The sequence below is a fragment of the Pteropus alecto genome, unplaced genomic scaffold, assembly GCF_000325575.1.
Source record: "Pteropus alecto unplaced genomic scaffold, ASM32557v1 scaffold7, whole genome shotgun sequence".
NCBI lineage: Eukaryota > Metazoa > Chordata > Mammalia > Chiroptera > Pteropodidae > Pteropus > Pteropus alecto.
In genome coordinates, this window is record NW_006494614.1 from 57,310,505 (window position 1) to 57,334,421 (window position 23,917).

The 23,917-nt window shown below is 33.4% G+C and overlaps 1 protein-coding gene and 1 pseudogene across 7 annotated transcripts in view; one reads left to right on the forward strand and one right to left on the reverse strand.

Annotated features, from left to right (window-relative positions):
* Nucleotides 1-23,917, reverse strand: part of NOX4 (NADPH oxidase 4) — a 137,583-nt gene that overhangs the window by 71,851 nt on the left and 41,815 nt on the right. For all 7 annotated transcript variants that reach the window (XM_025042647.1, XM_015600601.2, XM_025042643.1 and 4 more), the window contains 4 exons: nucleotides 23,334-23,414; nucleotides 9,132-9,348; nucleotides 6,777-6,941; nucleotides 6,582-6,644 (listed from right to left, as the gene is read on the reverse strand). In XM_025042647.1, coding sequence (XP_024898415.1) covers nucleotides 6,582-6,644; nucleotides 6,777-6,941; nucleotides 9,132-9,348; nucleotides 23,334-23,414 — 526 coding nt within the window. The remainder of the gene's footprint in view (nucleotides 1-6,581; nucleotides 6,645-6,776; nucleotides 6,942-9,131; nucleotides 9,349-23,333; nucleotides 23,415-23,917) is intronic.
* LOC112475066 lies at nucleotides 74-195 on the forward strand (annotated as a pseudogene).

Here is a 23,917-nt window from a genome sequence, read left to right on the forward strand (position 1 = left end):
AACACACTAAGTGCCATCTCAAATTTACCTATCCAAAACTGGGCAGTACAAATTCTCATCAGAACTTGCTCTCCTCAATGGCTGTGCCACCCTGAACAAGCCCGATTCCGTCTTATCTTGGAAGCTAAGCAGTGTCGGGCCTGGTTAGTACTTGGATGGGAGATCACCTGGGAAGACCACCAGGTGCTATAGACATGAAAAATAAGGGATTGTAAGCTGACAAGGTACTTGCAATCTGTGAGGTTGCCTCGCCTAAAAAAAAAAAAGAACTTGCTCTCCTGAGAGCCTTCCCTATCTCAGTTAACTCAGCTCCAATGGCTCAAACCAAAAAGTTTGACAAGAAGCTTGACTCTTCTATTTATTTCACATTTCAAATCCAGTCTATCAAGAAATTCTATTAATCCTAACTTTAAAATATGTTAAGAATCTGATATTTCTCACCAGCTCCACTGTCATCCACCCCCGGTCTGAGCCATCATCATACCCAAACTGGATGACCATAATAGCCCCCTCACTGGTCTCCCTGCTTCTGCTCCTGCTTCCCTTCATCTAATCTTAACATAGCAGTCAGTGTGATTCTGTTAAAAAGTAAGCCAGATCATGTCATTCCTCTACCCAGAACCCTCCAATGGCTCTCTTCTAACTCAAAATAAAAGCTAAAGCTCTGGCAACATCTTATAAACCCTACATAATATGACTCCTCAGGACTTCTTTGACATTATCTCCTACCATCCTGCCTTTTTCTTAGCGTACCCCAGCCACACTGACCTCTACATCCCCTCTTCCATTCACACACACACTCACGCACACACACACAAACACTCACACACTCACACAGATGCAAGTCAATATATATCAAAGGTAAAAACTAAGGGTAAAAACTGCTTGGTTTTTGAACAAAAAAATGACACGAAATATCCATTTCAAAAAATGATATGAAATTCTAACTACTGAATTTGTGATCATTGCCATGTTTTATGATCTGATTTTCATCTTAAAATAATCATCCTAGTTGCTTCTTAAGATTAACTGATAGGTGAGTAAGGGCAGACAGGATACCAATTAGGAAGCTATCCAGATGGTAGTGGATTGGACCTGTGTGGGTGCTAAAGGAATTGTGGATATATTCTCAAGGTAGAGCCAAGAAAATTTGTAGACAGATTGTTACTATATATTTTTAAAGGATAAAAGTCAAGACTAAAGTCCAGGTTTTTAGCCTGACCAAATTGGACAATGAGTTGGCATTAACTGAAGTGGGAGAAGACTGTGGGTGGAATAGGTTTGGGAGGTTGAAGATTAGGAGTTCAATTTTAGATATGTTAACTTAAGATGTTCTTTAGACATCCAAGTGAAAGTTTCTGGTAGGCAGTTGGATATATGATCCTGAATTTTGGAGTTGGAGTCTGGGTTGGAAATATAAATCTGGGAAATGATAGCACACAGATGCATCAATAACATTAAATAAGATCACTAGAGAAATGAGTTTAGCCAGAGATGAAAGGGGATTCCAGGAATGGACACTGGAGTGTTCTCATGTTTAGAGGTCATGGGGAAGACAAGGAACAGGATAAAAAAAAGGTAAAAGTAGCCAGAAAATTAGGAGAAAAAATAGGTAAGTGGATATCCTGGAAGTAAAATGAAAAAAGCAAGTGATCAGCTGTGCCAAATGCTGCTGAGCGGTTAGGCCATTGAGGATTGGGAAATGACTCTTGGACTTAGCAATAACATGGTCATTGTTGACCTTGGAAATAAATGTTTTAGTAGAGTGTTATGGGCAAAAGTTGGAGGATTTAAGAGAGAATGAGAGGAAAGGAACTGAAAAACTGAGAAAAAGGGGAGAGGCTGAAAGGAGATGTGAGTCCAAGAAGGGCTTTTATCCATCATTTTTCTTTGGTACCTAGGTAAAAGGAGGCATCCAAAAATACCAGTTGAGTAAATCAAGTTTTATATTAAACAGCAGGTTCACTCTGAATATATTGACCTATTTAAGTTCATATTTATCATGCAGGCTCTCATTAGGCACTGAAGAAATATTTTCTTTTCCCCTGGAAAAAAAAGCCTAACTAGAGCAATCAGATGATGTTTAATTTTCAGAGAATTCAGATGTCCTCTTATGTTTCATGAACATTAGTGACTTTCTGGGGCAATTTCCATCACTATACCTGGTTTAAGGTTAAAACACATCATTGGCTTGCTATCTATCTCAGCTGAGTTTCTAAGCTGTCCAAGCAAAAGATCTGTGAAACCCTAGAGAAAAGCAATTTTTAGGAATTAGATAGATGACAGCAAGACCCAAGATCTAAAAAGCTAATGTAGATTTCCTGGTTATATTTAAACTCATGGAATTACATAAATAATAACAAAAACAAAAAACATTTCCAGTCTTTAAGAGATCCATGGCCATTGTCTGGTTTTTATTGAAAACTGGAAAGACTATTCCCAAAGTGACTATTCCCAAAATGATGGCAAGTGCAGGCATGCTATGTAAAAGTACAGACAATAACAAATTAACAGCTAGACTCGCCTCTGACTCATGGAAAAATATGTGAAATCAGGTTATCCAAGCTTAAAAATAATGAATCATACGACTTAGAATACAGATGTCAGGAAAGTACATGTGTAATTCTGAATAAAAATAATAATGAAAAGACATAGAGATATTTATGTAAACAAATCTATTACTATCATAAAACAGCAGATTCTGCATATTTCTTCAATTGAGAATCCATGAAAATTATTAATGAGCATAATTAATGTCTACCCCACTTAAATACTAAGAAATGCTACATTTTGTAGTAAGCAGTAGGTTTCATATTTTCTAAAGTACAGGCTTTTTAAAGTCATATCTGATTTATATATCTAAATTAGATGAGAGCATACCTTAATACAAGATGTATTTTGGTAGAAAATCCAAACTTTGGTAATTACAGAGCATAACTGAAAAATACTTTAAGAGATCCACTACATAGCTGAAGAACAACATGTAAAATTATACCCAGGTTTTATGCCAATAAAGGTTCATTATTCATCTTAACAGCTAGGAAACCACAAGAGGCAAATAAATCATCAGTCCCCGAAATGACATCAGTATGTAGCCAGAGCTTAGTCACTTACTGCATGCTGCAGAACGAGGCAAAAAAAAAAAAAAAAGTTTAATCCTGTCTTGGTTCTACACTCGTTATCTGAAACAGCTAGCATAACAAATAAAAATGCAAACCACACTAGCCAGGGTGACATGGAGAGTGATAACAACAATGGAGAGGTGTCAACAAATTTTGAAAGGAAAAATGTGGATGAGACTGTGGAATAACAACTTCCAACCTACTGAGAACTTACTATATGCCAAGAATCATACTGAGCACTTGATTATATCTTTTTAATTCACATTCAAAGTAACTCCATAGAGAATTTATTATTACTATCCACATTTTACAAAGAAGCAAACCAAAGATAAATATGTTAATTATCTTGTCCATAGTCATAGTACTAATATATGGGGGATCCAGGCCTCCAACCCAGGCTGTCTGGAATTCCAAAATCCATCATCTAAAACTACACGATTCCCTCTGATTTCTATCAGTCTCGTGAGCAAGTATGTGCCTGCTAGTTTTGCCCTGAGAGAATGCAGGTGCAATAGTGGAAAATAATCACAACTTCCTGAGAAAACCCATCAAATCATCATGTCATCTTTGTGTAGAAAAGTTAATATCAAGAGTAAGAAATGCTGAAGCACCTTTAGTAATTAAATCTCCAACCTTTGGGTTTCTAATTAAACCAGTACTCAAAACTTAGCTTTACCTTTGACAGAAATTGTGAAAAATGCTATAATACTCTGTACCTTATCTTTTGTACTTATTTTTGTATTTTCAGTTTTAAAAACCTTAATATCCATTTAAAAATGATATGAAATTCAAACTACTGAATTTTTGTGATCATTGCATATTTATAGATTTGATTTGTATATATACTGGTACGGTATATGAAAATAAGTATTAGACTTTTTTTCTAGCAGGAGAATTTATTTGACTTTTAACTCTCCACAATATATGAAGAGCTTAGCAGTATGGGCAGTCCAAAACTTTCAACTGCATATTTCTCTCAAAAATAACTTTTCACAGTTTCAGTAAAGTTCTCTCCTAAGTGGTGATTTTTAGTTGTTGTTGTTTGATTCCAACGACAAGTATGTCCAAAAGCAACAAGAGTTTCAGAAATATAAATGCCCTAAACATTGATGAGTGATGAGGCAGGAGAGAGAGCAGAATAGAACAACTTGCCTTTCAGTCAGACAGGTCTGTGTCTATATCTTGCCTGTGCCACCAACTAGCTGTGTGACTATGGGAACATAACAATCTCTCTGAGTCACATTTTCTGCATCATATAGAGTTAACAATACATGTCTCATGGGAATATACTAAGAATTAAGTAATATAATATTTTCAAAGTTTATAAGGAAACCTCTTAGGCATTTACTTAGTAGAGACTATTATCCTTGACAAAGATGGGGTATATAAACACTTTTTAGTGGGAATCAGAACATGGAACTTTTGTTGTTGTTTTGCTTTGTTTTATTTCAAAGAAACCCTTAAAGGAACCATTCCAGGAAACCTTTGAGAAGTATGCATTTACATGTAAGTGACAAAGAGAAATAATTGGACCAAAAAAAAAAGGAAATAGCGGGAAAGGATAGTGTGAAAATAATAAACAGAAACTTCATTTAAATTGGAGTTTCGAGGGCCTGTAGGGGGAGCTTTCACTCACCACTCAGAGTTCATTACCCCAAACAGGAAGAGAGGGACTTTCCCTTTCCAACAGGAAGGGGTTTTCTGCTCTGCTACTCCAGCAGGAAGAAAGAAGATCTTTTCCTCTTCTGGCAACCACTCAGCCAATGAAAAGCCACTACACTTGGAATTCCCAGTCTCCTCCAAGAGACTCGGTGTACGAGTGCCCCTCTGAACTCCGCCTTTCTTCTCTGAAAGAAAGTTCCTCTCCTTTGTTCTCTGGACTTGCACGTGGTTCACCATTAGACCAATTGCAATGCCCTGAATTGCAATTCTTTGTTGTTCCTGAATAAACTCATTTTCCTAGAGAGCTATCTAGCCGTTTATTTGTTTAAGGTCAATAATAGTAAATTAACAACATAATATAAAATTTAGCTTAGAAACGTTTTGCTCCACTCAAATCCATTTCTTGGTAGCAGTTCTCTCTTATGAAAACGAAACTCCCTTGAGGAATAATATGAGTGGACCAGCTAATAATGCCCCCAAATTTGGGAAGGCTATAAACCATTTCCTAAGCCTATACACAACAAAGTACATTGTTCAGAGATGGTCTGATGAAAAGAAACCCTGATGAATATAGAATTCCAGGTATCCAACATCTTTGCCTCCATCCAACGTGCTAATGAACTTTAATCTTTCTTGATAAAATAGTGTTGTTAATTATTCCACTAGATGTCATACTACCTTTCCATAATCATTGATTTTAATTTATTCATAAATAAAGTTGCTACATACAGTGTACAAAATTTGGAGCAAGGAAGCAAAAATATTTTGGTATAACCCAAATCCTACATCTCAATACTTTGACATTAGTTATTTTTCTGCCCCCCCTCCTTTGCTCAATTATGTTGCATATTTTAAGCATATATTTAAATATGTGGTCCCTGTTCTCAGTTACCTTTGTTACAAATTAAATAAAACCTTTATCCTTATAATCAATGGGGAATATTAAATTACAGTACTTTCCTCCTGTTAAATATTATGCTGTCATTAAAAAAATAACTCATATACAAATATAGTAATATGAAAAGTTGCCCATGATATATTATTGAGTGAAAAGAGAAAATTATAAAATAAATGATTGATCAAACAAATGCCAAACATCTACATATGCCAGAGTATATAGGAAAATGTCTGGGAGAATATATGTCAAACTGTGGAGAGAAAAACTGGCAAGTGGGGAAAATGAGGATAAGTTCCTATTTTACCTTGGAAATTGACTACTTTTTATAGTGGGCTAGTACCACTTCTATAATGCATACAATGTTAAACAATGTGCTAAAAGTATTTGGTGATGTTTTTAGCTATTTAGCTAGATTCCCCTCTCTTATTTATTCCATTTTATTTTTCTGACTTTATTTTCCTTTTCCTCCCCCATATACAGCTAGGTACCAATTATACTGGACTTTTCTTTTCTAAACACTCTCTGGATTTTTTTATGCTTCTACCTCAGCTCAGAGTACCCTCTTTTCCCTTAAATCCAATTACTCTAAAGAAAAGAGCATATATATTATATTTTGGTACATGCTTCATAAAAAGAAAATATCCAGGAAATTTTATTCAATTTGAATCAAGGTATGATAAATTTTAAATATATTAATTCCTGAATTTTAAAGTGGTAGAAAATAATAAATAATAGCTAGAAAATTTATAAAAGAATAATTATATTTCTGTGTAAAAAGATGGCTTACTTAAACAAACATATTGTGAGAGCCTTGAATAATTTATACAATGATGTGGAGGACACACACAATAAAGAAAGAATTGCATTTTATTCAGAAAGTCAAAAAACAAGTTTCTTACCATTGTGAGGGTAAATGGATGGTTTTCTAATGCAGACACACTGGGACAATGTAGAATAATATACTAAAAAGCAACAAACATAATTTTTAAATGACTAAGAAAGAAGTTCAAATATTCCAACAATGGTACATCGGCTAATTTTCAAAAATTATATAAGGATAAAGATATTTTATAAGTTGCTGAACAGTGACTCACCTGGCCAGGTCTTGCTTTAAAATTTTCTTTGACCATTCGAATTTCCATGACATCTGAGGGATGACTTATGACAGAGATGATGGTGACTGGCTTATTGCTCCGGATGCACCTGTAAAGTCTTTCAGCACAATACAGGCACAAAGGTCCGGAAATCCAGAGCCAAGTCTAACGGAGAATTTTTGAAATACACTTTAAGAAATACTTGTACTGTAGGAATCTTATATATCCTCCTCAATTGCTTATTTCACATATTACTGTAATAATAATTTAACCTGTATTTTAAATAAAATGTAACAAATGAGTAAAAAATATCAAATGTTCACTACAACTTATTCAAAGAAGAGTAAGTACAAAATAAATGGGAAAGTAATGCCAAGACCCTAGACTTAAACCATTGCCCAGGCTATAGCTACCTTTATTGTTCATTATACATTGTTTCATACCTGTGCACATAACAAATATATAATGCATATACACAATACCTTTCTCTAAAGAGCTTAGAAAGGGAAGTCAAAAACTCAAATAAATTTGAAAATGATTTCATAAAAAATGTACCAGTCCAATGTTTGTTTAAAAAAAAAAACCTAGATATTTTTTGTTGCATAATATATATGCATAATGTACATATACAAAATGTAAACACAATGTAAAATATGTGTACATATTTTTAAATATAGTATATACTAGGCATGCTGTTTACTTACTTTTATATAATAAATATAACATGAACAAGAAGATGACATTTAGATTCTGGAAAATGTAACAATTTTGCATGTGTGTCAGAGGACTAGCCTTGACACCAGGATTAACAGAATACTCTGAGAAGTGCAGGAGCCTGTGTGTCCGACCCTTTTCCTAATACTGCACACTGTCTTTCCCACCGTACTTGGAGGCCTCCAACCCAAACTTATTTTAATGGTCACTTTTTAAAACTTTATTTACATAGTTATTCAGATCTCCTCCTTCCATGCAGAGATCATACCTCTTCCTAACATTTAGTTTGACACTGTAAGAATAGGCATCACAGGAAAGCTCTGTAATGCAGCAGCCTTGCACCCTTGGGACAGTCACTTACCTTTTGAGCATCAGGTCTCACATAAGTAAAATGAAAGTTGCAATACCTGTCCTGCCTAAAATATTGCATTGTGTGAAGCCCATAAAAGTGCAAAAAAATTCTTTTAAGTTTAATAGAAAACTACGGATTAATAATAATAAACACAAGAATAACACACTCATTCCAAAGTCATTTACAAATCATTCTACCTTGTGACTCCTCTTTCTTCTTTTTTTAAATTATATTTATTGGGGTAACATTGGCTAAAAACATTATATGAATTCCAGTTGTACAATTATATAATATAACAGCTGTACAGTCAGTCTATTATGTGCTCACCACCCAAAGTCTAGTCTCCTAGTCAAACCTGTGTTTGACTCCCTTTACCCTCTTTTCTATTTACTCTCTCCCTCTTCTTAAAGCAGATATTTGCCATCCCCATTCCTCTACTTCCAATTGTTAACGACAAATAGTACAGGGTGTAATTCTCACATGGGAAGTTCCTATAGCCAAGAGAAGATTAGGGCCCTGACTACTCACTGGGTTGTGAGGAAGAAGTTTTCCAAGAGCAAGCATTAGTAAAAGACCTGGTTTTGCACTCTACTTCTCCCACATATTAGTTTGTAGAGCTTGGTCAAGATATTTTCTGTATTTAAGCCACAATTTCCTCATCAGAAATGACGATGACAGTAATTGCTTCACGGAGTTCTTGTGAATAGTGAAAGAAATTAGGCATACAGTACATTTTAGCACATTGCTTAGAAGGTAATGTTAAGCAGGTAATATTAAGCAGCTAATAAATTGATTTTACAATTTATTATTTATCATATTATGTATAATGTTGTACCATAATGTTATACTATACTACAATAGTAGTATAGTATTCTTAGTATTAGTTCTTTCACTAGTATAGTATTATTAGTACAGTATTATAGTATTAGTAGTATAGTATTAGTAGTATTAGTTCTTTCGTTAATATTTTTGTTATTCAACCTATTTTTCTCAATGGATAGGGAAAATATCTTTGTAACCTTCCTTGTGGTAAGCACCAGGGCCATAAGTATGCAAAGATCATACAGTCAGTTAAACAGAATTTTCTATATTCTGTAATATCATAGGTCTTTCTTCTTGAACCATCAGCTGCCTGTAATGGCAACTTGCTATTGAGACATCCTGAAATGTTCAATTCTCTAAGAATAATTATTTTATATACTTCCAAAAACATGTTTAAATACAATTGGTCAATTGTTATGGGAATATGGGCTTTACAGAGACCATTGAACACATAAAATTAATCTGACCTGTGGAAAATTAGCTTGGAACTTGGGCTCTTCCATACAAATCTTTACAAATGTGTTCCGAGTAAGCTCATCAGGTTTTAAAAATTCTCCAGGTAAAGATTCATGAAAATTTTCTGAGAGATACTCTGGTAAGTGAATATTCCGGTAGTGGGTTCCATTAAGATTGATGCAGCCAGGAGGATGGGTATCTAAATTAGTTTGATACTTCAGCAATCCACTAAATTAAATTAAGAAAAAAAATAGGGAGATAAAAAAAAGATTACAATTAGGAGACACAGTATAAGAAAATATCTTTTTCTTGTTAACTTTACATAGCACTTATCCAAGAAGTGTTCTTCATATATCTTACTTAAGAAATTGAGAAATTTTAAAAATTTTTAATGAATTCTTTACTATTGGACAAAATGAAAAATTTTAGCACCCTCACCCTTCAAAAAATGCCACAAATACATGGTAGGGAAAAACACAGCTATCATTACATGTATTCTTGAATTTGACAGCCTCAAATCTAGTAGACATTCATACAATCATATATAAGTTTTCACTTCAATAAACACTATAATAATAGTTACTTTTGCTAAATCTTCAAACACAAATGAAAAAGTACAGGGATCATATTTGATTTGGTTAAGACTAGATAAAACAGGCCTTGCAAAGAAATGTTAAACAAACATAATAACAGGAATTATGTGGCGTTAGTGGTATGGTGGTGAGCATAGCTGCCTTCAAACATAATAACAGGAACTGAAAGTTTGCATCTCTTATGGTCTGAAAACAAATAATACATAGCAATCAGACCCTAAACTTGTTGACTTTTTAAATTCTCCATAAACAAGTTCAAAATAATAAATCAAGCAGGAGAGCTTAAAACTCTAAAATCCCATTCCGATTCTTTCATATTTTGTGGCATTTTAAAACAAACCAAACGAACCATTCAACTTTCTGCATTCTGTATTTCTTATCAGTAAGGAGTAAAGTAAGATCTACCTCATAGGGATAATTCATCAAATGACAGATTGTATACAATATCTTTTTTTTTTTATAAGAAGAAAAAAGTAAGAGTTAGAAAAGCATTGACAATTTTTCAGTGTGTTTCATTTTTATTTTAAAGGTACTGAAGTTTTTATTTCCAAAATTATTTTTTCCTGGTTAGCTAAGAGTATGTTTTTTAATTACCCTTTATGTTCCCAAATAATTAACATTAATAAAGTACATCTTTAAGTACATCACAGCTATAATGATTTTATGATTTTATGAGGATGATATTTAAAAACAGCAAAAACTGTAACATGAATGACACTAATAGGCATCATAAATGAAAGTTAGAAAAGCAACAACTAAGAGTCATGGTGGAACACACCATCTATTCAATCTGATTGTTCTTTCTTCCCTTTTTGCTTATGTTAAATTCCCTTTTTCTCTTCTTTTTATTTGACTTTCTTCCTTACAACAGGTTATCATGGAGTCAATAGAGAGTACATAATACATGTCAGGAACATCTAAATAGTGGGATGTATGACATAACTACTATGATAGGCCACTCACATTTTTTTTCAGTAATGCAGTAGTTATGGCCTAAATAGAAAATAAATTTATGAATAGTATACGAATGTGAGCCAAGCGCATAATCCTTCAAGAATTCCAGTCACATAATACAATTATTGTGGCGTTATACTTGGAAAACCTATTCATTTATTTGATTCAGTTTCCATTACAAGTAATGTTTTACCCAAACCTGTTTCTCCTACTGGCCATCCCGAGAGTAGTGGCTGACAGGCGGGTAGGCCAAAAATCTCAGGCATTTATTTTACTGGCAAGAAGTTGAACAAACATTGGCATAGAGCACTTGGCACTATTCTAGGTTGTTCTACAGAGCTCAAAAAGAAGTCAAATCTGGCCTCTAACACTCCAGAAACTTAAAATCTAGTTCAGAAGGTATCTTGGGAGAAGCTAAACATAAATTAGACCACAGATCATAGTTGTGATAGAGTGTTTTAGTAACAGCTTAGTAAGGTACAGTAGGTACCAGATCTAATACAGAGCAGTTTATAGACATTTCACATTATCCTTATCATGACTGCATGGAGTAGGAATTATTTCCACTTTAAAAATTAAGACACAATTCAATTACACAAATGAGAAACCTAAGGCTTTGTTTGGGTAAGAGAATAACAAAGTAGAAGTCAAAATATGGGGATTCAGAAGTCTTATCTCCTTCACTTCAAAAACCTATATCATACAAAGCAAATCCATTGGTTAAAGAAGTAAAAATCAAGGAAAGGGGTTCAAATGGACACAAGCCTGGAAATAAGATCAGATAGTGCATGTATGTGTGCATGCATGCGTGTGCGTGTGTGTGTGTGTGTTGGAAGGGGGCTGCTTAACATCGTGCTAAGGAATGTTATTTATTCCTTCTCTTAAGTCATAATGGTGTTCAGGTGGACATGACTCTATGTGCTAATGGTCCTTACAATGATAAATGTTGTCACTATGCAGTACAGATCTTCAGGCCAGCTCAGTCAAATAAACAATGTCGCTGTTCTTGGTATATAAAGTGGTACATAATATTCTAAAATCCCTTTTAATTCTGAGAGCTTTATGCTATTTTAAACTACTCTCAAGGTAAATGTCATAGGCTAACCATGTCTTAAAGCCCCATTATTCTTTTCTCTGTCTCAGTTTGTAAGTGTAGTCATCAAAGAAACATGTAAGAGAGAAAAGATCTAGAAACAAACGATGACATAAAACAAAAAAATTCATTCATGAAACAAATAAAGTATGGAATCTCAGGTTATTTGGCTAAATTAAGTGGTAAAGATACAAGTGGGTTCACAAGGAAAGGCACTAGCTGATTTTAAACATTATAAGACAAGTATTAGGTATACCAGACAGGTGCTAGATGCTTCAATGCCTATTTCCGTAAACTTTATAACAAATTTGTGTGGTAAAGATCAGTGGTCTCATCTTAGAATGAGTGAAAACATTTGGAGACATTAAGTAATCTGCCCCAGATCACACTGTCAGTCAGTAGCCAAGTCAGAGTCCAAAGTCATATGCCTGTACTAGGCCTACTTCTGCAGAATTCCCATCCTACTTATGGACAATATTCTGAAATTATAGACCAGTGTATGCACCGAACAAAATTTATGGATCTACATCATTATAGATCTGGAAAAGGAGGTGTTATATCAGTACCCAATGAATAAATTTATGCCATTTTTCAAGTTCGATTAAATGCAAAAATTTTCTTTTTCATTGTACTAGTAAAAAGTAGAAGTGCTCATTTCTTTGGAATTAATACAGAATTTCCTAGCATTCTTATAGCATGTATTCTTAGGATATATTTCTTTAAAATTACACTTCAATCCCATTAAAATAATTTTATTCTGAAGAATTTTGACTGCAGACAGATATTATTGATATTTGCATTTGTAGATCAAAATCAAATACCTGTAATCTATTTACTTCACTGTGACCACATTTGTTAAAATTGAGTGATATATTATGTATGGTTTTCATGATTGTTTTGAATTCCTAGTATCTACATTTATTTTAGCAGCTATAATATACATGTTTCCACAGAGTTAAATGCAATCTTCCCAAATACAACAGAGCTTCAAGTAACATGCAACTCTGTGTCTACATGCCAAACAACTCTGATCCTCCTTCTTGCCCCACATCACCACTGAGACATAACTATTTTACATTTATTATTTTATTTATTCTTTATTTTACATAATAATATATATTATATAAATATATATTATTTATTAATTTAAGTGGCATGGCCCCTATCTTCAAGAAACTTACAATTTAATGCACTGCTATCCGATAGAACTTTCTGTGATGGTGGAAACAGTCTAAATCTGCACTGTCCAACATAGAAACCATGAGCTACATGTGAGTACTGAGCAACTGAAAAGTGGCTAGTGCAGGCAAAGAATTGATATTTTCATATTATTTCATTTTAATTAATTTAAATTGAATAGCCACAGCATAGCTATAATGGGCATAATCACATGAAAACAACAAAAACAAAGCAAAATGAGTAATGCTATATAGATGTATAATGACTTCTTGAGGGTATATAGAGATGATAAACTTTGATTATGACATTTTAGAAAATGCTTCATGGAGGAAGCCATAAAAGGATATAGAGATTTCAATGGTTCAAGAACAGGAGAATGGCATTCTAATATGAAGAAGAAGGATAAAATTAAAATTAAGGAAACATTCTTTTATGTAGTATTGTATCTTTCATAATTAAATGATAAATAATTTGAAAGCAAAAAAAAAAAAAAAACAGAAGGGAAAAAGATGTTAGTGAATGGTAAACAGTCTTGCCAAATTAAAACAGTGATATAGTTGGGGGTAGGAGAAGGAAGCACACAGAGAATGTGGGAATTGTAATACTTGTTACTAATTTTTATTAGTTACAGTGTACCATGTTCCAAAGGAGAGACTTTAAAGTATATTTGGAATGTCTAGAGTTCCTCTATCATGAGAAATCAAGTATTTTTAAGTGTATCAAAATACAAGGTTGTGGATGCTGTTGTTTTTGCACTTATAAGGATTTAAAGATGTGATTTCAACACTCAACAGTGTTTCAAAACAGGTTTTTCTTTTTTTCTTCAAGAGGCATTATAGTTATACTATCATTTTTTTAATGCCTGGCTGTGACAAAGTCATGAAAAAAATATAGTACACAAAATAAATCCTACTAGGTTATAATATACAAATCATAAAAATATGTTATGGCAAAACTTAAATATTATAAAATGCCATCCCTGAAGAAAAGAGAATTATAAAGTCATCCCTACTTTAATTGCAGTGTCACTTATGCAACCTTTATGTTTGTTGTACTTTTATTCCTTTTTTAAAGTGGAGGAAAAAAATTCCTTGCCTCAGGAGAAGTCTATTTTTTCCTAGTATTCTATAACACACAAATGTTTCTTTTTTACAGAAAAAAAAATAACAATTTATTTCTCACAATTCTTTTTACTTTGCTTCAAGTTAAAAAAAAAAGCTTAAGAAAATACACCCAAATTCAATATTTTAAAACCCAGTAGAATTAACTGATTCTGTAATCCACTAGAATATACACTATTTAAAATCAAGAATTTATCCTATGCCTCTGCTATTTTTCTGGTACCTAGAACTGTTCCTATGATCTACTGAAATGGTTCAATAAATAATCATTGAATGAATTGAAAGTGTATGGACAACATTTTGTGGTGGTGGTGGTTGAAATACGTGATCGAGGAGTCATCTGGTTTTAACAAACACAAAAGTGTTTGAACTCATGTTCTAACTTCAAATAAGATGCTTGGATTTTACAATGGTATTTAGTAAAATAAACCATGTATGTACATTTATCTTTGTAGGAAATAGCATTAAATCAGTCTGCAACTTACATCATCCCTCTTCACCCTTGAGTACAGTTAAATCCGAACTAAAGTCTCAGCCCTGCCCTAACCCTCAGCTAATTATCACCTAAGCAAACGAGTTACCAAGAGAGTCAAGTCTATCTGTTAGCAGCATCTAGAAGTAGAGTGTTTTCCTAAGCTAGGGATACAATGTGTCTCAGGGAAACCCTAAGCATCTGGGTACCCATGAAACCCAAGCTTTTACTCTCATCTTTGCTTTGTCTGGTCTGCCAGATTCCTGCCACTGTATTCTTTCCTGGGCTCTTGTTACTGATACCTAAATGTACTTGCATCCTGCAGCTTGATTAGGGCACATATTGTGCCCAGCTCTTGCTGGCGGCATTGCCAAAGGTACATGGCTAGGCAACATAGACAAGGCTAGTATCATGAGTATGTGACCTGTGCAGTCTCATGGGACCCTGCTCTTAGAAAGACCCTGTGATTGATTCAATGCTTTGTTATTAACATCTTGAAATTCTTAATAATTTTTGATCAAGAGACCACACATTTTTATTTTGCAGTGAGCCTCACAAATTAAGTAGCCTGCCACAGATACTATGCAGCTAGCAAAACTAAACCTTAATGTCTAAGGACATAGTATTAAGACCCAAATGTTCCCTAAGTGTGTGAAGTAAGATAGATTATTTTACTGTTTCCTCAAATGAAATAAAGAGATATAGTACCTGTTACTCTCTGTTTCACAGGTATATGAAGGAAAGGCTTTTGATCTCTTAGGAAGGAAAAAATATTTAAACATCCAATATTTCTTAGCATTTTCTCTGCTTTCAGGCTTCACTAAAATGGTAGTGGGGGATACAAGAAATATTTCGTGTTTCAGAAAGAAATATTATATTTCTTATAATAAATGTAGCTGTTGTTCCTCCCCCTTCCTCCCCAGCTTTTTCACCATGTACCTACAGTCAGAACTACATGTTATTATAAAAACTTAAGAGAAAAAAATGAGATTAAAATTATGTAAAATTTATTTGGTCTGAAGCTCACTATTTCTACCCTAAAATGGGGGGAAAGTAAACTCATAATTTAGAAGATCAAAATTCATTGATAAATAAATGTAGCTTATAGCGTAAATAAATTTATGTACATGAAAATGCTCTATATGTACTACATCTATCTATACGAATGATATCCTCATGGGAGAAAATACCATATAACCTCAATTCCTACCCCCACCTTGCCTTTAGAATAAAATATCAGCAAAAATTAATAAATCATAAGACCTTAGTCCAGAATTATTATACAGAAAAATCATGTTTTACCTAAAAATGAAAATTAATCCTGTGAATAGGAAATTGTAAGTGGGAAACACACATTTCTTAAAGATCATAGTTGTATGGAACATTATATTTATTAACATATTGGAAATATGTAAATGTTATATGAGGAGGATTTGGATTCCATATAAGAAAGACTTAATTCCTCAGGAATTTTATTCATTCTCTATACTTAAGTGAAAAATTCAAAGACCAAAAAGAGAAAGAAAACAAATAAAGGAAGAGAAATATTTTTCCTTCTGTGTTCCAAAGAAATTTTAGCCACATAAGTATACAAAAATCCTTAATAAAAATGTGCCAGACTATAATAAAACCCAAATAGTCAAGACTTAATAGCTAATTCTTCTGGCACTGGAGTCAATATACTCATTGCCATAATTTATTGCCTAGATAACACTAAATATAAGTGACAATCCCAAAATGAGAATCCAAGTTACATTTAAACAAATACACAGATTATTTTTATTACTATCTACAATGCTTTGATAATCGAGGAAAACTGGAAGAGCCTAGAAGGAAAATACATTCCTGGCTAAAAGCCAATTAATACAATTCCACCTAATCTAGCAAATACTGAGTGATTATTTGTGAAAGGGACTCCTTGATAAAGACAGGTAAAAACATGGCTACTCTCAAAAATACTTTAGTTTACCTAGGATATATCACTCCGCTGTATTTTATTTCTCTTTCATATTGGAACTCACAGATATATAATGGGATTAGGCAGAAGAGGACATTGGAGTTTTTTACTATTCAACTACACCTTTAGCTATAACTCGACTTTCTCCCTTTTACCTAAGTTATATATACTGTATAATATTCTGTACTTCTGGATATCTGGTCTCTTCCCCCAGGACATTTTTAAGGAGTATATAGGTAGGTTCTTTTTTTTCTATGCAATTTCCATTCTTATCTTTATTCTATATTGTTAGCAATGGCAGGTGCCACTTTGAGGCTTGGTAACAGACTTTAAAAGGTATGGACAATCTGTTTGCTGAATGAAGAGCTACAAAGACACAGTGTGGCAATAAGAATACTAATAATCTTTTCCACTGCATTTTTATTGGCTCTAGTCTAGAGTCTAGCTTTATTTTTATTGTTATTTTCAAATTATGTGGAAGAATTCCGGAGGTTAAAATGTCACATAAATATAATTTTACTATTAGATTTATTATAAACTTACTACCTTTACTATGTGCCATAATGGGATTATACATTTTAAGAAACATTTATCAAGCATTACCAAAAAGAAAGCATTTTCTACTTACTCTGTTTTCTGGGAGAACTAAATTTCACCTTCTAAATCTTGGACGCTAAACAACTTATAACAAAATCAAATTTTTTACTCAAAACACACAAGCATGCACACATACACACTCATCAACTTATATAGATCAATTGGAATGATATTCTAGATCTTCAAATGACATGAATGTATTTCATTCATAAGCAAGAATACCTTCTAAACCATTAATAAATAATTCAATAATTCAATGAAAAAGTAGGAATTAAATATGTAGATTCTGATTCCTGGGGTCAGTCTGTGGATTCAGTCCCTGGCCCTATCAGGTACTAGCTGGGTGTCTTCGGGTAGACATTTAATTTAATCTTTTGTGCCTCACTTTCTCATCTGTAAAATGAGAAGGGTAACAGTACTTACCTCATAGTGCTGTGAGTATTTAAGAAAAAAAAACCGTGTGTATATGTATACATATGTATATATGTGTGTACATAAAGTGCTAAGAACAGTAACTGTCATATATTAAATATTATCTAAACCTTGGAAATTATTATGAATAGTGCAATCATTATCCTCTAAAATGACAGTGCAATTAACAAGTCCATATCTATATTTGTCAAGTAAGTCCTCTTTACATTAGCCCCATGTGAAAAGAAAAATGCCCCAGTGGTTATTATTTTTCCTACCATCCATTGTTCTCAACTCTGGATAAAACTTAAGCAGGAAATATATGTGTAAATGTAATATTATAGTTCTCTAGTAAAAATCTAGCTTTAAGAGGCTTCAGTTCAGTTATTTTTAACTTCTTTGGGGCCACATGAAGCTTTGGCTCCGCATGTATATGTTATATATGTGATACATACACACACACACACACACATATATATATATATATATATACATATGTGTTAGTATTTCAGAAATTCAGGCATCCCCTGCATCCATTCAATGATTCCCAGAGATTATGAATCCAAGTTGAGAACTCCTACTCTACTGAAGGAGAAGTAAGAGTTCGTGGTAGAAATAACAGGCATCAAATTTACAATAATTATGTCAGATCCATACGAAATTAAGCATATAGAAAGTATTCAAAACAGATCACCTGTAAGAGTGATAGTGTACCAAAGATTTAACCATGATTAAATCTTCCACCTACCATGTTAGAAGAAATCCAATATAATCTCTAACATAGGACAAAGCTAGGCAAATCTTTTATTATTTTAAGTTTCTGGGCTCCCAAATACCCATGTAGAACCTCTATTCGAGGTAAGGTCTTTTGCAATTCTGGATCAAGGCCTATCTTAAAAGTAGTCCATCAGCCTCCCTAAAACTCTCCTCTATGCCTAGGAATAAGAGCAATAACCATACATACTGTTTTACCCACAACCACAGCTTAATTATTAATAGTATCCCACTTCATTCTTAGAAGTGTATGGTATGAATAATAAACTATATAGTCAGTTCAAATCCAGAGGCAAGGAAAGGGAAACTGAAAAGAAAATATAAGAAAATAATTTTTTGCCCTCAGTACTAGAATAGAATGTTCTTAACATACAACCTCTGGGCCTTCCTTTCCCTGGGCTTCACCAAGTTCCCATTTGACGTTCTAAGAAAAGCAAGCATCTCTCTCCAATAAGAAGATCACCAGGCCTCTCTTCCTGCCATAGCAATGTGGGTGAAAAGAGTCCTCAGTGCAAGTGGCTAAAACAGAAGATACCTGTGAATAGCAACTTTTAACTCTTAATTATATTGAATAAATACCTCCGTCTTCCAATAGTATATTTTTAATTTCTTCCTCCTAGGAGCAGAGTAGAAGAAGGATAAGCCAGTACAATTAGCCTAACCTCATAAATATTTGTCTAACCCTGGTTACCTTCTTGAGCCTACACTCCTGTGAAGCCGACAGTGGGTCTGGTTCATTAATGTCAATGTTAACAAAGGCTGCCCACCGCATTCCCCAGGTTTGAAGAGAAAACTTTTAGAAACATGCACATAGAAAGCCATTTCTTTTAAATTCCATAACAATATGATTCAAGCAGAATATAAATCATGCTGTAAAATCAACTCTTGCCCTCAAGTAGTCCCAAATGGCAGAGTTCTGTTTAAAAGAATAATTCAGGTATAATTTATGTAATAAAATATGGTCTGAGAGGTCCAGCAGAGCTGGCACAGGAAATTATTTACACAATGAATTGGCTTTCACTGCCATTCATACATTTGAGAAGGACCTTCCTTCTCTCTTTTTCAGAATTATCTCATCATAATTCCTCTCTCATGTAAATAAAAAAAAATAAAATACAATTATTACCCATGTAACACTCCAGAGCTAAAGCCAGTGAGAGTGTTGACTATGTAAGATTGAGAGGTTAGGGTGCCAAATCTCATTTACAATGCATTCCTCCACATGCCTTTGAAAGGAACAGGGTTAGGCTTTCCACCGAAGCTCTGTGACATTCATAATTGCTTTTCTCTCCAATATCCTTTTTATCAGTAAGTGAGAATAGCAGTATATAACTCCTCCTGATAAGTTTTTCAAATGAAAATGAGGGAAGAAACATCCAATTACAGTCATGTCTGGAAAGAGGAAACAGTTTTGGCTTTTCCTCCCCAAATGTCTTATGAATTAAAATATCTTTAATATGGCACACAAATAGCAACCTCCTAGAAAGGTGTATTAAAAATTAGAAGAAAAAACTCCTCAGAAGAAGAAGGCTTGTCTTGCAAGTCCCAAGATAATCTTCTATTGTTAAAATCTATTGAATTTTTGAGACTTAACATTGTTATAAAACTTATTGCTCTTTCAAAGAATATTCTATTGATCTGCTAAGCAGTTTTCATTATATGTTTCATCTAATTATTTGGCTGATAGGAAAATTTGGGCTCTTCAAAAGTGTTGTGTCTTTTTCAAGAATCAAAAAGAATGATTCTTCAAACAGTTAACTGTGGATGTTGTTTCTTCCTTACACAGCTATTAGTATTGATACAAGCATAGTTTTTTTCCTTACTAGCATTTATTATGTCTACGTTCCACATAAATTGCTGCATTCACTTATTTATACCTGAGACAACTTTATGATGTAGATGATTTTATTAAGCCCATCTAATAGATAAGAAAAATAAAGGACAAATTATCTGTCGAAGTCATACAGCTATTAAGTGATATTCTTGGAAACATTAATATTTTAAAGATCTATCTGGACACTGAAAAGAAATATCTGAGTTTAGTGTGTATACAATGTGTTTTTTAAGGATACAATGCAATACATTTGCTTATAAATAATCAAAAAAAATCTAAAACATAGGTAAGACTTTAACCGAAGGGCACTAATAATCATGGAACAAGATAATTGGGTCCTAAATAATATCGACTGCAAAATCTGGAGCAAAGAAGACAAGACTCCCACTTTGCCAACGTCAGATTGTAAACCCCAAGAGCACTGCATTCAGTTTGGTTTCCAGCTTTAAAAGCAATACAGGGAAGTCAAGCCAAACTGCAGCCAGGATCATTTATTGTTTAGGATGTGGGCTCAGGAATCTGATACCTGGGTTAAAATCCAAGCTCTTCTGTCACTTGCCATGACTTTCGGCAAATTACTCACTGCCCCTTTTCTTTCACGGGAACAACAACAGCAACAGCAACAGCAACAGCAGTAGCAGCAGCAAATTTTACCAGGGTTGTTGGGAGGATTTAATGAAATTAAACATTAGTAAGTTACATGTACTCAATGAATATTAACTATTAATATATTCGAAGGAGAAAGTAATGAGACTTGAAATCTCGTCATGCAAGAAATAAATGAACAGAATTTAGAGGAGAGTGGCTCAATTTTCATGGCCTCTAGAGTCATAGATTTTTAAATCTATCCAGAAATTAAAGTAAAATAAATTCTGATTCAAAAGATAAAGAACTTTGTGAAAATTATAGCTTCCCAGAGACAGAATGGGATTTTCGGAATTCAATATTCACTCAGACATACTGTAGGGGAGAGTCAAAAGTCTTGGTCAAGATACCCTTTAACCTTCCTTCAAAATTTGTGTTTCCATGAAAATAAAATTGACCTTAGAAAACCACATGAAGCAACTGCCCCGTTACTACAAAAGTCTGCTTAGGAAGAGAAATCAGCCAACAAATTCTAAACACTTCATCCTTGAAGCCTAAAATATTCTCAAATTTCTAGCCCACATTGATCCTTCAAATCCTTAAACTACTGGAATTCTTAAGAATAAAATATGTTTATAGTTGGAAAATATTCAATATAAAGTTATCTATAACCTTGATGTTGCTTTAAACATCAAATGGTTATTGCTTTTCTTACTATTAAAAAAAGTTATCTCTACTTCTTTCAAGTATTTTTTTAAATTCCAAACTAATTATTGATGAGACTAAAGAGTATATATTAAGTTGGTCTTCTATAACTTATTATAGTACTTAGTACATTGATAAAGAGGAGTAAATGCCCAGCAAACAGCGATTTTCTGTTCAAACCTAAAGCAGATCATTTAACAAAAATCTCGATATAAATCCAAGAAACTTGTTTCGAATAACCACACTTTATTTGTATAACCAAAAGCTAGAGAATGAAATTATCAAGGCGTTTCATAAGTAAAGATGTGTCTAAGTTCTAAATATTGGCACAAATGATAGTAATTTCAATAAATTTACTTATAGACAGATCCTTCAGTAATAAAAATGAGAACATTTTGAAAAATGTTCCATTTTGAGAAAGCTATAAAATATATCAGTAGTAACTTTTCCCACACCAGAAGCATAATCTATGCAGCTTTATTCAAAATTAAATTCTAGAACTATGGTACAGAACAAATCAAAGCAGGACCTAGATAATACCTCTTTCTAAACCAGTAGTCTCCAAAACCGAGGGCGAAGTGGGGGGAGGAATTTTGAACATGCCCCCAGAAATAAATATATAATTTATGTGACAAATATTATATGTGACAAAGTACATTATAAAACATTCTGAAGAAAAGATTAGCAACAAGTCGGAACAGTTCTCCAAATATTGTTTCTCTGGGAACATTTTGGGTTAAGATAAACGGGAAATGCCAGCCATTACCAAGCAACATTGTTTATTATTGGTGCGATGCATCAGGACCAGGAGGACTGCGAGTGAACTATAAAGTCATTTTAGGGCTTAGAGACCTCAACTTTCTATGTACAGTGTTTTCTTGCAACTGAGGGTATCCTTTGAGGTGTTATCAAGATACTGGTTCCTGTGGAGTATAGGCCTGACCCAAGGCAAAGTAGTCCATGCCTATCCATATGGTCTTGTCATCTCAAAAGGGAATTGCTACTTGGGGAGTAAGAGAGAAGAGGTAAAAAATGGTTCCCGAACAAAAGAAACTCCCACTAAAGAAGCACCTGACATCATCATGTTGACATTCTGTTTCCTGTCCTGCATCTTTCTGCTAAACCAAGTGAATTTAACACCAGACAATGGCCTATTATGTCACATCAGTGTGAATGTCAAGATAAAACCACAAGTCCACTCAGGTGATCATGCACCATACTTTTGAGACCATTGCTTGGGTCCACATACTTTTCAGAATATTTTGGGTATATTCTTCATAACAAGCTTAGGATATTTTCTTTTCTACCTTTGTGATTTTCTGATGTTTTTTACAGATCCTTCTCTTTGGTCATTATAATTATTTGGCTGTCTCTACAACTATTATTGCCTCTAGGTATTTTTAAACTAAAAACTTACAACTCCATCACTAAAAATTCTGCAGCAGAAAGGCATAGGAACTCCTGAAAATATAAACACTACAATCTTGAAGTTCTTCACTTCTTACTAAATTTCTTTTAGCGGTTATCGGGAAATAACTATAGGGAACTTTACAAACTACAATATTGTGGGAGAACTAACTTCATATTTCAGTTTTAATATACTTTTATACTAGTTTCATTAAAACATGCTATGCCAAAAATAAACCTATTTCTTCCATTCTTAACAGTACCTTGAATTCCAAGTAACGAGATAACTTACCACTCTCTGTGAGAATTTCTGTAGCTGTATCTTTCATTACCCCGTTTTTAAGCACACATGGTTTAAAAAAACTTTTTTAGGATCTTTGATCACTATGCTGTACAACTGAAACTGGTATATTATTGTATGCCAACTATAATTGAAAAAAAAGTAATTGAATTGTACAATGTAAATACGAGCAACTAATTGTCTATTATATTTCAATAAAGCTGGTAAAAAAAAAAAGTTTTATAACTTACCCTGAAACATGCAACATCAGTAGCATGTAGAAGACAAAGAAGAGATTATGAGTGTACCAGAAGATGTCATAGTTAGAAACTCTGAAAAAACAAATGATTTAGTTTCAATGCCACTTTACATTCCATCTCACTAAAAAGATCATGCATCATTTCAATTTGCAATTGAAGGTTAAAATATGAGTTCATCTGAGATTTATCCATAAATATCAAAGTATTAATATACTGTGCAGAGAGAACCTATAAAAATTATAACACTTTATCATTTTGAAGGTTTTTGTATTTCAAATAAAGATACATGGAAAGAATTAAAATAATGTATTCATTTTAAAGTTACGATATAAGTCTGCTAATATGTACTTTTGCTATCCTTTTTATCAATATTCTTCATTTTCAAATGATTTCTAAAACAACTAATGTTCCTATTCCAACATATATTTTGAGAATACTTTGAAGGAAACTCAAAAGGAGAGAAATTAAATAAGTGCTCACTAAAGTTTTATATTCTTCTCCTTGACAGTATATAACTTACAAATGACACTTTGGTGTTATTGTCATCATGAGAACAGAGTCTGAAGGAGTATGGT